The sequence below is a fragment of the Acinonyx jubatus genome, chromosome F2 (genome assembly GCF_027475565.1).
Source record: "Acinonyx jubatus isolate Ajub_Pintada_27869175 chromosome F2, VMU_Ajub_asm_v1.0, whole genome shotgun sequence".
NCBI classification, from domain to species: Eukaryota; Metazoa; Chordata; class Mammalia; order Carnivora; family Felidae; genus Acinonyx; species Acinonyx jubatus.
Window position 1 is genome coordinate 58,722,507 of NC_069394.1, and position 14,234 is coordinate 58,736,740.

General features: G+C 37.7%; 1 protein-coding gene across 7 annotated transcripts in view; it reads right to left on the minus strand.

Moving 5' to 3' along the window:
• Positions 1 to 488: 488 nt before the first annotated feature.
• GDAP1 (ganglioside induced differentiation associated protein 1) overlaps positions 489 to 14,234 on the minus strand; it is a 46,227-nt gene continuing 32,481 nt past the window's right edge. For all 7 annotated transcript variants that reach the window (XM_027064356.2, XM_027064355.2, XM_053208716.1 and 4 more), the window contains 4 exons: positions 8,828 to 9,001; positions 7,495 to 7,589; positions 4,685 to 4,799; positions 489 to 3,679 (listed from right to left, as the gene is read on the minus strand). In XM_027064356.2, the coding sequence (XP_026920157.1) occupies positions 3,297 to 3,679; positions 4,685 to 4,799; positions 7,495 to 7,589; positions 8,828 to 9,001 (767 nt within the window). In that variant the 3' untranslated portion in view covers positions 489 to 3,296. The remainder of the gene's footprint in view (positions 3,680 to 4,684; positions 4,800 to 7,494; positions 7,590 to 8,827; positions 9,002 to 14,234) is intronic.

Below are 14,234 nucleotides of genomic sequence, written 5' to 3' on the forward strand. Positions count from 1 at the left end.
TCTCTTGGTATTTATCATTGTCATGCCTATCCCATTAGGTAGCTGCCAAATAATCTCTTTAATGGTCAACAGCAATATGTTATTTTTAACCTGACACTCATTTTAATGATATAATTGTGTATTTAAATAAATCATGAGTCAGTAATTGTTATAAGGAAAATATGCCATCTTGTAAGCTAAATATATTGAATACCTAATTTCTGCTTATTTTACTCCTTCCAATTAGCACAGTATACTTTGATTTTAAATGAAAATAAATCTTGGGTTTTTTTGTTGTTTTTTGAGAAAGCGAGCAAGCATGAGAGGGGCACGTGCAGAGAAAGAGGGGGACAGAGGATCCAAAGTGGCTCCACACTGACAGCAGAGAGCCCAATGCAGGGCTCAAACCCACAAACCCTGAGATCATAAGCCGAAGTTGGACACTCAATCAACTGAGTCACCCAGGTGCCCCAATAAATCTGTTTTCTCAAAAAAGATTACAAAATTGGTACTTTTATAGTTCATATTGATTATCCAATTACTTTTATTGATCTTACAAGTAGAATAGTATCTTGATCTATTACATTAAACAACACCAAAATATCTACAACTCTGGTGTCAATATTAATAATAACTAAAAATCAAGCAAGCATTTATAACTATCTGCAATTAAGGAAAACAGATTCAAAAGGCATATAATTGCAATAACAATAAAATAGTATTTATGTATTAAGACATACACAGCCAACCTAAATTTAGTACCTCAGACATTTTTATAATTATGATATTTATACAAACCTTGGAAACTGAGGAGCACACTGGCCAGTCACCAATGATCTTGAAACAAAATAGATAAAAGTGCTTATTTTGCTAATAGTATATGTTTAGCTCTTTAGTTTGACATTGTGTGGTACTGTTATCCCTTCTAAAGCATTAGAAATCAATACTACATGTGCCTCAAGCTTTTGTACAGATGAATGATCTGATGAAGATGCCCTCATTTCAGAAACTAAGGTCATTAACGTTTATCTTCACTTGAGCAATTTTAGGTTTGCTGAACCTAAAGAATGCCCGATCTAAGACTACTATGTGAACAGTGGCATCTAGTGGTCATTATGTCCCCTAACATTTTATAAGTCTAAACCCATGGGTATGCATGAAACAAGTGAAATCACCATGATGCATCATCTTTAATATTGACACAAGCATATTTCCAATGAAACCGTATCAGAAAATTATACTTCCCAGTATACTTTCTCTGATTCAGTAAATTTAAGGAAAAGCCATCACTGGGCTTCTAATCTTTATTCTTGATCAACAACTTTTACATAGGTAAATACCCTTTGTAGATTTTTATAAAAATCCAACTTTGTCTTCTTCATGTCTGAATTCTTGCTTCTCGCAGGGTGATATAAAGATCTCTGAAACACTATAAACTACTGAATAATCAGTTTTGTGGCTCTTTTATGAACATAGGGATTGGAATGTCCCAGCAACAAACAAATCCAACTACTCTATATGACAGTGCACGGGAGGGGCAAAATTAAGACATTCTAAAAGCCGCCAGTCTGTTCGTTATTATTGGATTAAGTTTACACTGAGATGTTATCAATTTTTGTAAACAAGGAACATCCATTTCCTCAAGATTTTCTAAAAACAACTGATTCATGAAATGGAATTATAGACTCATTTTACCATCAAAAGTCATTGTTTCCTAAGTTTGACTGTTTCCTATTAATAAAAAAAGTCAGTACATTCTTTGGCTATTTTGCAGAGCCAGCCTGAGGCAATCCAAGCTTTTGTTATTTTCTTGAACCTTAGCTCATCATTCTCTATACATACTTCCTGCCAGAGACCTAAAACTATCCCCCCAATTCCTTTCAGGGCAATGCCAGGGAAACTGTATCTTGCTGTCACCATGAAAAATTTTTCCTAAGCACAAACTGTATGATTCCATAGTTGTTCATGGGACACACTGGGATTATCCCTTCCAGATGGACTGAGGTACCCCTGAAATGCCTAGACACACATGAAGAATACAAGTGGACATCACTATTGGCTTATTTCATTTCCCCTAATGGGCTAAGACTACACTTTTCTCTTTCTCTCTAACTTTTTCTTTCTCTTTAACCTTTTAAGGCCCTGCTAATAACAATAAACAGATGCAAGGCCTAGACAACAGTTTTTTAACACACCAGCTTCTTCAAAATCAGAATAAGCATATTTGGTGCTCCCAGATCATTCAAACACCTACTACCTAGCCACGTGCCATGCTAGGGATTAGCAGGGACCTTCACCTGACTCCCACTTGTGTGCTAAAAGAGGCTGTAGAAGCCAGGACCCCCAGTGACTGGAGAAAACGGTTCATAGGAGTGATATTTCTCAGGCAGCATCCAATTAGGGAACTATGAGGAAAAGAAAGGAACCATTTTATGTCATGTAAATGCTAAGCAGAAATGTTCCAGTAGGCATTTCACACCCAAGTACATAAGCGGTTAATCTTATTAAAATAGTGTGATTCATATGCATTTAAAATTAATACTAAGGTCAGATGAGGAGCTCTGGGTGTAAAGCCCAGGGTTTTCTCCAGTCCACTCCCCCAGTAACTCCCTAGTCTCTTCCCAAGTTTCTCAATTACAGGAAGATATGTGGGCAATGGCCACAAGTAGTCAAATGTAATGTTTACTAAGGGGACAGGCAGCCATGAATTGTGTTGGAGGCACCTGGCAGTTGCCTTCTACCGCTCTTCACTATACAGACTTCATTTTCCCTCTTGTCCTTCTCCCTGTTCCCTTTGTGTTACTTATTTCTGCCTGAAGCTAACAGTGATCATATGACGTGCTCCTGTGCCCCTGCCACTATCTGAACTGGTTTAAAACAAAGGTGATCTCTGAATTTCCAGTGGAAAATGTTGCTAACTACTCAACACTCAGCACATCCAGATAGTCTCAAATGAACAGCTATGGGCAATCACAGGCTATTACTGTCTGCTTATAGTAAGAACCTTCTCCCCCAAAATAATTCAGAACTTGAACTGACATTTTGAGTTGAAGGTCTGATTCTCTGTCACATTTACATTATCTTGACCTTGCACATTTTAAGGATGGATTAGTTCAGGTTATCAAATAAGTGACCTCAAAGTTACCAGCCCACAAAAACACTTTCATTATCTCCTCTCCCCACATAAACTATCCAAAGAGTAAAGTAAATTATGCTTTTTACTAATTGCCCAGGGTCATTCTCCACTGGGCCTGGAAGAGTGGACAAGGGTCTAGTTGAATAGCTGGATGAGTTGCCACCATGAGATCCCTACAAGCCTAGAAATAATTTGGTCTGGGTCTAAGTGCTAATATCATGCTGCCAAGTCTCTTTCTGAAAAGCATAAAAGCAAAATATCCCATTCCTGCGAGCAAACCAACCACAAGGGTGGTGCCAAGAACTTTTGGGGCCCTTTTCTTGGCCACCCGGAACGCTGTTGGCAGCACTGCAGAGATTAATATATTGTTGACATGTCCTAAAACCTTGTTAAATGTTTTTCTCTTCAAGACACGTTCGTAATAGGTTTCCAAGTTTGGTCGCTTTCCATTTCCCCAGTTTCTCCTCGCAAACCCCAGGAACTTCAGCCGATGCAATGTGACAGCGAGTGAAACGTCTGCCAGGGTGAAGGATTCTCCGCAGAGCCAAGGCTGGCGGCCCTCTTCTAATCAGAGAAAGGGACATGGAGAGTTAGGGGCAAGTGCTGTACAAAGAGACTCTGGCTGGCATCTTTTATCTCGGTCTTGAGGGCGAGTGTGAGTACAGCAAACGATGAAGGCCATGGTACGTTTTCTTGACAATCAAACTCAGCAAGTAATTGTATCCTAAAACAAAGCCCATGCCAATGTATCCCAAGCTAAGGGAAATTTGCTTGATATCTGTCAGTCACCTACATCCCTGGGTCAAACTAGAGCCATTTGAGCTCAAAGCCTTTCATTTTCAAAAGGATTCTGAGGAAGTGAGAGCCTCCAACCCAGAGGAGTCAACAAATCTTTCTTCCTGGTTTAGGAAAACAGCAGATAAGCTTTAGAAACACCCATAAAATTGGGCCTGAAATGTCGCTCAAGTGACTGCGGCTCCTAGTTACTTATATAAAGCAGAAGTTCGTATTGGGAAGCAACTTTCACATAACATGGTCTTCAACTTTGTTGCCAATTAGAATGGCACAAATGGTCCATGTGCATGTACCTGGGCAATGGCTTGGTGATGCACTTAAGCCCCAAAGTACAATACACGGATGCTCACCAGCCAACCTGCAGATATACACAGGCCAGGACCTGTTTTATACTCCAGATTGGAAGTACTGTCCCTGCCCAGAAAAAAAACTAGAGGGAACATTCAAGCAACTACTCAGGTTATTCAACCAAATGAACTACTGTGATTACAAATGTGTGAAATGGGCTAAGTAGCAATCTCCCAGCTATAACTTCAAATTGTGAGGAAAAATCCTCCACCAGTCACATTTCACATATACACAGACTGGGATACCATGAGTTGCCTGGGTTTTGCTAAGTTCAGTATTATTGTTGCCATGATAATTTAAACTGCCCATGAATAAAAATAATAAAAACAGATTACAGGATGTTTTTGGCAAAATCTAAAAATATTCCCATAAATAGCCTGGTGTCCAGCAAAAGAGAAAAAAAAAAACCCACAAATGAGAACCTACCTGGAGTTTCTTCATTTCTTCTTTGCAACTCAGTTTCAACCTGATCCAAGACTTTCTCCAATTCATCAAGAATTTTCTTCAAATATTTGACATTGTCATGGTCAAGAAGCTTTGACTAATTAGCAAAAATAACAAAAGAGGTTATTGATGCCTGCAAAAAAACAATCAATATAGAGCAAAGCAGATATAAACTCTTCCAGAGCTGGAGTCTATTTATTCGAGACAATGAGAAGATACAGAATAATGTTAAAGCAAAAGCAAACTTGAGGGAAAATACTCTGGCTTGGAGAATACTCCACGGGCCAGATCCAATGCTCACTGGCAACCCCTGTGGGACCAGCGGACCAGAAATGGCAAGGAATATGAGGGGCACAAAGGGACTCCTCTCAACCCCAACTAATGAATGGAACTTCAGCAGCTTTTGAGGAATGAAGGACTGAAAGGTCAGGCACGAGGAATGCAGAGAATTAAGGAAGAGTGGGTTCCTGAGAAACGGGAACTCTTGCACGTTTGGTGGGAATGCAAACTGGTGCAGCCACTCTGGAAAACAGTGTGGAGGTTCCTCAAAAAATTAAAACTAGATCTACCCTATGACCCAGCAATAGCACTGCTAAAATTTACCCAAGGGATACAGGAGTGCTGATGCATAGGGGCACTTGTACCCCAACGTTTATAGCAGCACTTTCAACAATAGCCAAATTATGGAAAGAGCCTAAATTTCCATCAACTGATGAATGGATAAAGAAATTGTGGTTTATATATACAATGGAATACTGTATGGCAATGAGAGAGAATGAAATATGGCCTTTTGTAGCAACGTGGATGGAACTGGAGGGTGTTATGCTAAGTGAAATAAGTCATGCAGAGAAAGACAGATACCATATGGTTTCAGTCTTAGGTAGATCCTGAAAACTTAACAGAAGACCATGGGGGAGGGGAAGGAAAAAAAAAAACTTAGGCAAACCATAAGAGACTCTTAAAAAAGAATAAACTGAGGGTTGATGGGGGTGGTAGGGAAGGGGAAGTGGATGATAGGCATTGAGGAGGGCAACTGTTGGGATGAGCACTGGGTGTTGTATGGAAACCAATTTGACAATAAATTTCATTAAAAATAAATAAAGGCAAAGATAATTCTATCAAAAAAATTCTATCTCTTCTTTCAAAGAGTGGAAAGTAAGGGGTGCTGTATATGAAGTCATTTCCTTTGAGAAGCTCCCTTAGCTAAGATAAGATGACGGAAGATGGGAGGTTGAGGAGGGCGAAGAGTGTTGATGTTGGCTACATTTTTAATGTGCCAGAAGCGTGCATGTGTTCTTGGACCATGAGGAAAGAATCACTGGAGAGAGAAAGGCTGACTGTAACTGATGAATCAAAGCCCACGGCCTCCTTAGGAGGCAGACAAGTCAAAATGGATTAACTGAAAATGGATTAAAGCCTTGAACATAAGACTTAAAACTAGAAAGCTCCTAGAAGGAAACATAGGTGGTAAACTCCTTGACATAGGTCTTGGCAATAATTTTATGAATCTGACACCAAAAACAAAAGCCACAAAAGCAAAAGTAAACAAGTGGGACAGCATCTAACTAAAAAGTTTCTGCACAACAGAGAAAACCATCAATAAAATGAAAAGGCAGGCTATTAAATGGGAGAAAATACTTGCAAATTACATGTATGATAAGGGCTAACGTGCAAAATATATAAAGAACTCCTAAACACAATAACAAAAAAAAAATCTGATTTTAAAACGTGCAGAGGATCTGAACACTTTTCCAAAGAAGACATACAGATGGCCAACAGGTACATAAAAAGATGCTCAACATCACTAATTATCAGGGAAATGCGAATCAAAACCACAAGATATCACCTCACACCCATTAGAATGGCTATTATCAAAAAGGCAAGTAATAAGTGGTGGGAATGTAAACTGGTACAGCCATTATGGAAAACAGAATACAGGTTCCTCAAAAAATTAAAAAAAGAACCACCAGGTGATCCAGCAATTCTACTTCTGGGTATTTATCCAAAAAAAAAAAAAAAATGAAAACACTAAGTTGAAAAGATGTATGCACCCCAGGTTCTTTGCAACTTCATTTACAATATCCAAGATATGGAAACAACTTAAGTGTCCATCCATGGATGAATGAGTAGATGTGGTATATACACACAATGCAGTATTATTCAAGCATAAAAAAGTGAAATTTTGCCATTTTCAATAACATAAATGGACCTCAAGGGTATTATGCTAAGTAAAATAGGTCAGACAGAGAAAGACAAATACTGTGGGATCTCTCTTATATGTGATATCTAAAAGCAACAACAACAACAAGACAAAACACCAAGCTCACAGAGACAGAGAACAGATTGATGGTTGCCAGAGGTGGGGGTTAGAGGAGGAAGAAATGGGTGAAAGATAAAAAGAAAAAAAAATGAGGGAGGGGAGTATATATAGAATAAGCTTGCCAATTGCCTTATTGGTATTAAAAAACAAAAGTCAAAGGTCTAGTTAAGTGGAATACCTGAAGTGACAGATTCCCAGTACATATTATGAACTTGCTTTTTACGTTTTATAACTTTCCTTGGCAACCAGCATGGGCAATACCTGCCTTTTTATAGGCAACCGTCATTAGGTTTGAATATCAAATCTAACAAAGAAAACTTCTTTCTAAAAGCAGAGCATAAGCCAAAGGTAACATGCACTGGTGACCTGCAATATTTAAGTGAAGATGTTCTAGAAATAGTGATACTTTACCAACAGTGGAACATTTAATACAAACAGTGGATGTCAATTGAGGACAGCCCGGCTTACTCACTTTAAGTCGCTTCTGTTTTGCGATGTATGCCTCTTGTAAATCCGGGTTTTCTTCAGCAAGTTTTTTCAGTTCAGATTCTGTGTTACCAATTTGGCCTGAGAACAAAATCATTTTTGAAATAGTAAGTTATTTCCTCCATTCTACACAAGAAACAAGGAGAAACTGGGAAACTCCATGGTAAGAACACGAGCTCTGGGATTCACCCCCTCCCTCTGCCATAGCCTTACCCTCTCTGTGCCTCAGTTTTCTCAAATGCAAGAAAATGCTTCAGTTTTAATTTCAGTTTCCTCAAATGCTTCTCAGAGCATCTGCTGCATAGGTTAAGGATTAAATGTGAGACACCCAGGAAAGCACTCAGAGCAAGGCCAGCACATTAGAAGTGCTCAGTGCTCAGTAGTTGTTCTATCTTTCAATACCTTTCAAGTTTTCTATAATGGATTTCTATATGAAGGGAAGGCAAAAGACTCATTTGAAAAAATATTAACTCTAAATGATGGAATTATAGTCAGAACACTTGCTTCAAATCATATAATGAGTATTTATGTAGGGAAGGAGGAGGAACAAGACGGTAAAGTGGGAAGAGGAAAAGGAGGACGGCGAAAGAAGAGGAGAAAAAGGTGGAAAAGTACAAAACGAAAGAAAAGTAACATTAAAAGAATTATAAAGGTGAGATATGATGTAATGGAAAGAATGTAGTTTCTGGAATTAGAAGATCTGCATTTGAGTGTTTCTAGTCAAACATCCCCAGAGTCCGACCACAGCCACCTTCCCTTACTTTCCTATCCCAGTCACATGTGCCATAGAGCACATCTCCTTCTCCACATCCCATGCACTGACCATACTCTGTCCTCAGAAAAGGAGAGAGCTGGTTATCACAACTCAAATCAATCCCAAATCATTGAATTTAGAGGTAGAATAATGGTTACACAGCCTGCAGTCTGGCTCCCTCACGTAATGAAACAAGAATTAAGGACAAGAAATGTGAACTCAGTTCCCCTTAATCCCCAGCAGTTTCCAGATTTCATGATTCTTAGTCCACATGTCTGTTAGAACATGTTATGTTCTTTTCTTTTCCACAGGCCTCTTTTCTGAGTTTTATCCAAACGTGGCCCTCAAGACTAGGAGCTGGAAAATCAGCTCCTATAGATAATAAAAGTCCAGCTGAACAGCTGAGGCACATATTAATCTAGTGCATGGATCAATCTGTAACATGAGCATCCATGCAACAAACTCAACAACCCTGTGCCCAGGTCTTCATGAGATGTGCCAGGTCTCAAAAACGAATTAAAAGAAACTTGAGACAGAATTCCAAGTCTTTAAGATCATTACATACTGCGAATCCTTGTGGTTGCATAAGCTGGGATCATGGAGTCCACAGTTAGCTCAGGATGTAAAATGCAGCCATGTGTATAGGCATCCATTGGCAATGAGTCAAGAAGTTCTCGATAATGTTGTACCCGTGGATAATACATGCTTCCTTTATCAGGCATTAACCTGGGTGTTTTTTCTAAAAACATATATACAAACATTGAAGAAAAAGTTACAAATGAGATGTTACATCCAAAAGCAAAATCAAAAACCCAAATCTCCTCATCAATGTTTTCAATATTATATCAAGGCATTTAAAAGATGGTATCTCCCCCGCCTAGATATTCAAAATTTGAAATGGGCAGATGTACGAGGCTAGATCCCAAACGATGATCACACTGCAGTTCTCTCACTTCTCTACCTTACAAATTGCTACTCAACCCTCAAGGTCCAGTTATTTATGCCAACTCCTCTGTGGAACATTCCCTAACATCCCACAACCACCAATATCTGATTGGGTCAAATGTACCTCCTCGGTACATGCAAAATACCTTGTACTCATACCTTCATAGCCTTATCACCTTAATTAGTTGTTTGTATCTTTTTGACCCATGAGCTTCTTCAGGGCAGGGAGCCCATGACCTAGGGTCTACCACAGTGTCCATTATACTTTAGGCCATTGATAGAGGTTGGTTAGATGAATGAAAGACCATTATGGAAAGATAAACAAGGACCACTCTTTCTGAGGTTCCAATTAATACCAAGAGTGGCCCTGCTGATGCTAGGTGAATGTGAATTGACAATCTTCACAGAATTCACCATGAATTTCTAGTATTTTATCTCTAGAAAGTGGGTTCTGCATGAATCCTCATGTGCTGGTTAAACTCTAGACTACTTGAAGGCAGGGACCATGTACTGTTCTCTGTTGAGTTCCCAGTGCCTAATATAATGTTTGGCTCATAGTAGATGTTCAGTAAGTTTCAACTAATGAACATATTCCCAAATTTCTAGTTGCTATAGAATGTTTGAGCTGGAGAAGCTCTGCAGCAGTTAACAAAGACACTGAGACATAGAGGCTGAGGCATTCTCCCCAAGATCCCACAGCTAATTAAAGGCAGAACAACAACTAAAGTCAGTAAGTCCTAATGCAGTGCTCTGTCTTATAACATCATTGTAACATCTCTAAAGGGTTCACAATTCACAGATTATCTAAAAAGAATAAATATGAACCAAATGATCCAAAGATCAGGGCTATGTCCCTTCAGAATCACTTCTTACTTTTGACCCTGAAACAGGCCCTGAAAAATGCCAACAAGCTTATTCCAACAAGTAAAAAGAACAGCCTCAATTTTATTAATTTATTTCTTAGTTTGGGTTATTTAATTTAGAATCCTTTTGAGCACCCCACACTCATTTATAAGTGTTGACAATTCAGAGTTGGTTGCAGAGCATTTCAGACAAGATCTCATAACGCCATAATCCAAGTGGAACAAGTTTTTTAAGCCAACAGACTATTTTTGACTCTCTAAGAAAAAATAAGATGGATTACTCCTCAAACCAGCAGACAAATATCTAATTCCCTGCTGGGAAGTCCAACTCTGAAATCTACATTGGAATAACTGACAATGAAGTGTCAGCCACATACTGCTTGTCAACAGTGAATTTACCCAACTAGAGCACACTTCCTTGGTGATCTTTGAGAATTTCAGTTTATCACTAAGATCCCAACCAATGCATGGTAGAAATTTCCATGAGGACAACAGACTGGAGTCCTTCTCAGGCCCTTGAAATACTAAAGAGTTCTTAACCTAATGTCCTTAAGTGCATACAAGACATAGGATTGCAAAGGAAATTGATTATATTGAAATATATTTATCAAATTATTTTTAAATTATAAAACATTAGTATGGGTGCCTTTTTTTTAACACATTAACAATATCTAGAAGCAGGCCTAAAAACTACCATAATTTCAAAGTAATTATGAGCATAAGTTATTTTTAAGATATCTACAATAACTTGATATGCTATGAACATACCTGTGATTTCTATTGGTAACAAAGTCACAGGCACTCCTGATCAATTGCTGTGATTTATCCCTACACTAGAAATGAAAGGAAGTAATGTTTCTGTTGGAAATTAGTGAAAATAAAGATATAATAATTTTTCTCCTCTAGGATCTCAAATCTCCTGAATGCTATTCATAGACCACTAAGGGCAACAGTTCTCAAAGCGTGGTCTAAGAATCCCTGGGCTTCCCCAAGACACTCTCAGGGGGTCCACAAAGTCAAAGCTACTTTCATAGTAATACTACAATGTTAATTGGTTTTCACTCCTATTCTCTCTCAAGGATACACCAGAGTTTTCCAGAGGCTACAGGACATGTGATGGCTCCATCACTCTGACAGTTAATGAGGTGTGGGATTATTTGCGTGTTTCAAATTTTTCTCAGTTTTAATTTCTAATTTGGTAAATGTTGATAGATACAGCCCACAGAAACTAAAGCTCTCCAGTGTTCTCCATAACTTTTATGATAAAGGGGCCTGGAAACCAAACAGTTTAAGAACCACTGCTCTGAGGGTCCAAAAACCTCAAGTTAATAACCAAAAATGGTACAGTATTTTAAAATGCTTACAAGTGGTTAAATTTATGGCCAGTGGCTCAGGCTACTTTCTGGTGCCAGGCCTGGGGCATGTCTTCAGAAGAGCATACCACTTCCTTCTGGGAAAGTGAATAAAAGCAGGAAAAACACTGTCTAGTAATTGCTTTCTGGGGAAGTTCCATCTGCCTATGCCTGAGTTCTCAAAGGAATATAAATGTTTAAATCCATGAAAATAAGTTTCTTCTACTCAAGGCACCATTACAATACAACTATCTCCTCTAACACTTTGTCAGACAGACCATAAAATATCCACTGAACCAAAGCTCTCATCCAGCCTCAGGGTCTCTCTTCCAGGACCTCCAGAGCAACACCTGCCATGTGTTGTCATTGTCCTCCTCAACACCAAAGCACAATAGTGTCCACTGCCTCTGGAAACAGTTTTTCAAAAAGCAATTGGGAATTTCCTTTTAATTATACAGATCTTCCCTCTCTCATTCTATTTTATTTTTCAATCCTTCCATAAAGCATTTGTGTTAGAACACTAAAAGGAGAAGGAGAAGAAGAAGAAAAGGGATCACCTGGCTAGCTTAGAGCTATGCAACTCTTGATCTTGGGGTCATGAGATTGAGGCCCACGTTGGGTGTAGGGAATGAAATAAATACATACATACATACATACATACATACATACATACATACATACATACATACATACATACTGTTCTTGCTATTCTACCTCAGGAGCGAAAAAGCAAAAGCAATAGAAGGCCTAAAGGGGCAGGGCAAGGAATCAGGGGACTTTTAAGAAGCAGGCATTGAAAAGAGTTTCCAGCATTAGGGAATAGGTTTGCTGTACTGGAAACCAGGATTAGTGACTAAGCTGGAAGAAAAAATAAGAATAAATGAATAAATTGGCAGAAGACCTGACTTCCTAGAAGAACTGAGTAGGGGACAAAGGCAGGTCTTGTATTGCACCAAAATTTTGGCAGCAAATTAGAAACAGACGGGTAGACACAAAGCAGAAATATGAGATAACGAGAGAAAAACATAGTTTTTTAAAACCAGAAAGAAAAGACACAATGCAAGTGTTCTGCAGCTATTTAACAGGGACAAACAGTTCCCCACATTCTCAAGTCCCTATACTGCCTTGTAGAATAACCATGGCCTTGAGCCATTAAAAAAAAATTACATTGTTTATATTACATTACATTGTTTACCCAAGAGCAAAAATTTAAAAGAATTTAGGGTCTTACAGGCTAAGCTTCCATTATTTTACTACATTGACTGCTCTGATTTCCTACGTTCCCCAGTGATGGCAGACAAAGAAGGCATAATTATGTCTTGTTTTCAAGAAAGACTTCCCCCTAGGTCTATTTGAATAATTTTCAGTTCTTACTATTAGTAGTTCAATGAAAACAGACCTCATTTCTATCTTTACCCCTTTGCTGATTTTTTAATTTTACTTATTAGATCACTTTGTGATGACATCAATATATAAGAAGGTGTGCATCATGTAGCAGAAAAAAAACTGTACCCTTCAACTAGTCAAACACCAGGCTATTAAAAAAATATAATAATGTAAATAAGTTATAACCTGAGGCAAAAGTTATGGTTACAAACTGACTACAATTCAAAGCTGTTACAACTTTGGAATGAGAACAATCAAATCTAAACACAGATGAGGAAAAAACACATAATGTCAAATTATAGAAGTTCACTATATGCAGTCATGATCTGCTGAGACAGAGACAAATTTATACCATCATTTTCAATAAGCTTTATACCTTAAATGTTTAACTTCTCTTTATTGGTATTTAAGGCTTTTAACAGAAACATTTGTAATTGGGAGCAAAACTCCTCTATCAGACAGTTTGTTCCAATTATTGTTTGCACATAATATAGAACTAGAGTCTCTGCATTTTGACACCCCTACCTGTCCACTGAAATTGGACAAATCAAAGAGGGGAGAAAAAGTTACTTTTTAAAGCCACTTTCATTGGCACAATCATGAGTTTTAAAAGGTTCATTTTCTTTTCCTTACCACATATATTTTCTCCACACTTGGTTAGAACCTTTGTGCTACTCTACAATTTCAGTAGATGTGCTAAAATACATATAAAGTAATTCAACTATTTATGAGAGGCTTTTATTAATATACAATAATATTGTATAATTGGAATAATTGGAAACCCTTACATAAATAACTTTTTAATGTAACAGTGACTTCAGAATTAATGTTCTTTTTAAAAATCTGAGTTGATATTCAATAGATATTGACAAAGATTTTATCTATAAAATATATTTCCTAATGAGACTTATATACAATATTTTAATATCATACCAGAATACTTTATTTCCAAACCAAATTCCATTTCCTAAGAATAAATGATGTATATACAGACCTAAGGTATCAGATATGATCTTCAGAGAACTGTTCTACATTAAATTACCAAAATTCGATATCACCATATGAGATCCTTGATTCCAAGTTATCACTGAGTCATTTGGCAATAATAAATAGTAATGTTCTAGTATTTTGTAGTTATTTCATACTCATTTTTTCAAGTTATCTAGAGGTCAGATTAAATTCACTGAATGAGGTTATGAACAGTATTAGAAATATCCAGATTTTTAAATCTATATTAATAGTGCATATATTCAATTGTTATATCCACTGTTCCTGAGTTTCCCTAGTTTGCTTCATATCACGCCTTACCTAGTTTAATGAATTTCATGCTTTAATATATCTACTCTTCTTTACATGCACAAAGAGAAATAGGTGTCATGTACGTGAAAAAGTCTGTAAAAGTGAGTAGTAATAGCACATGCATGTA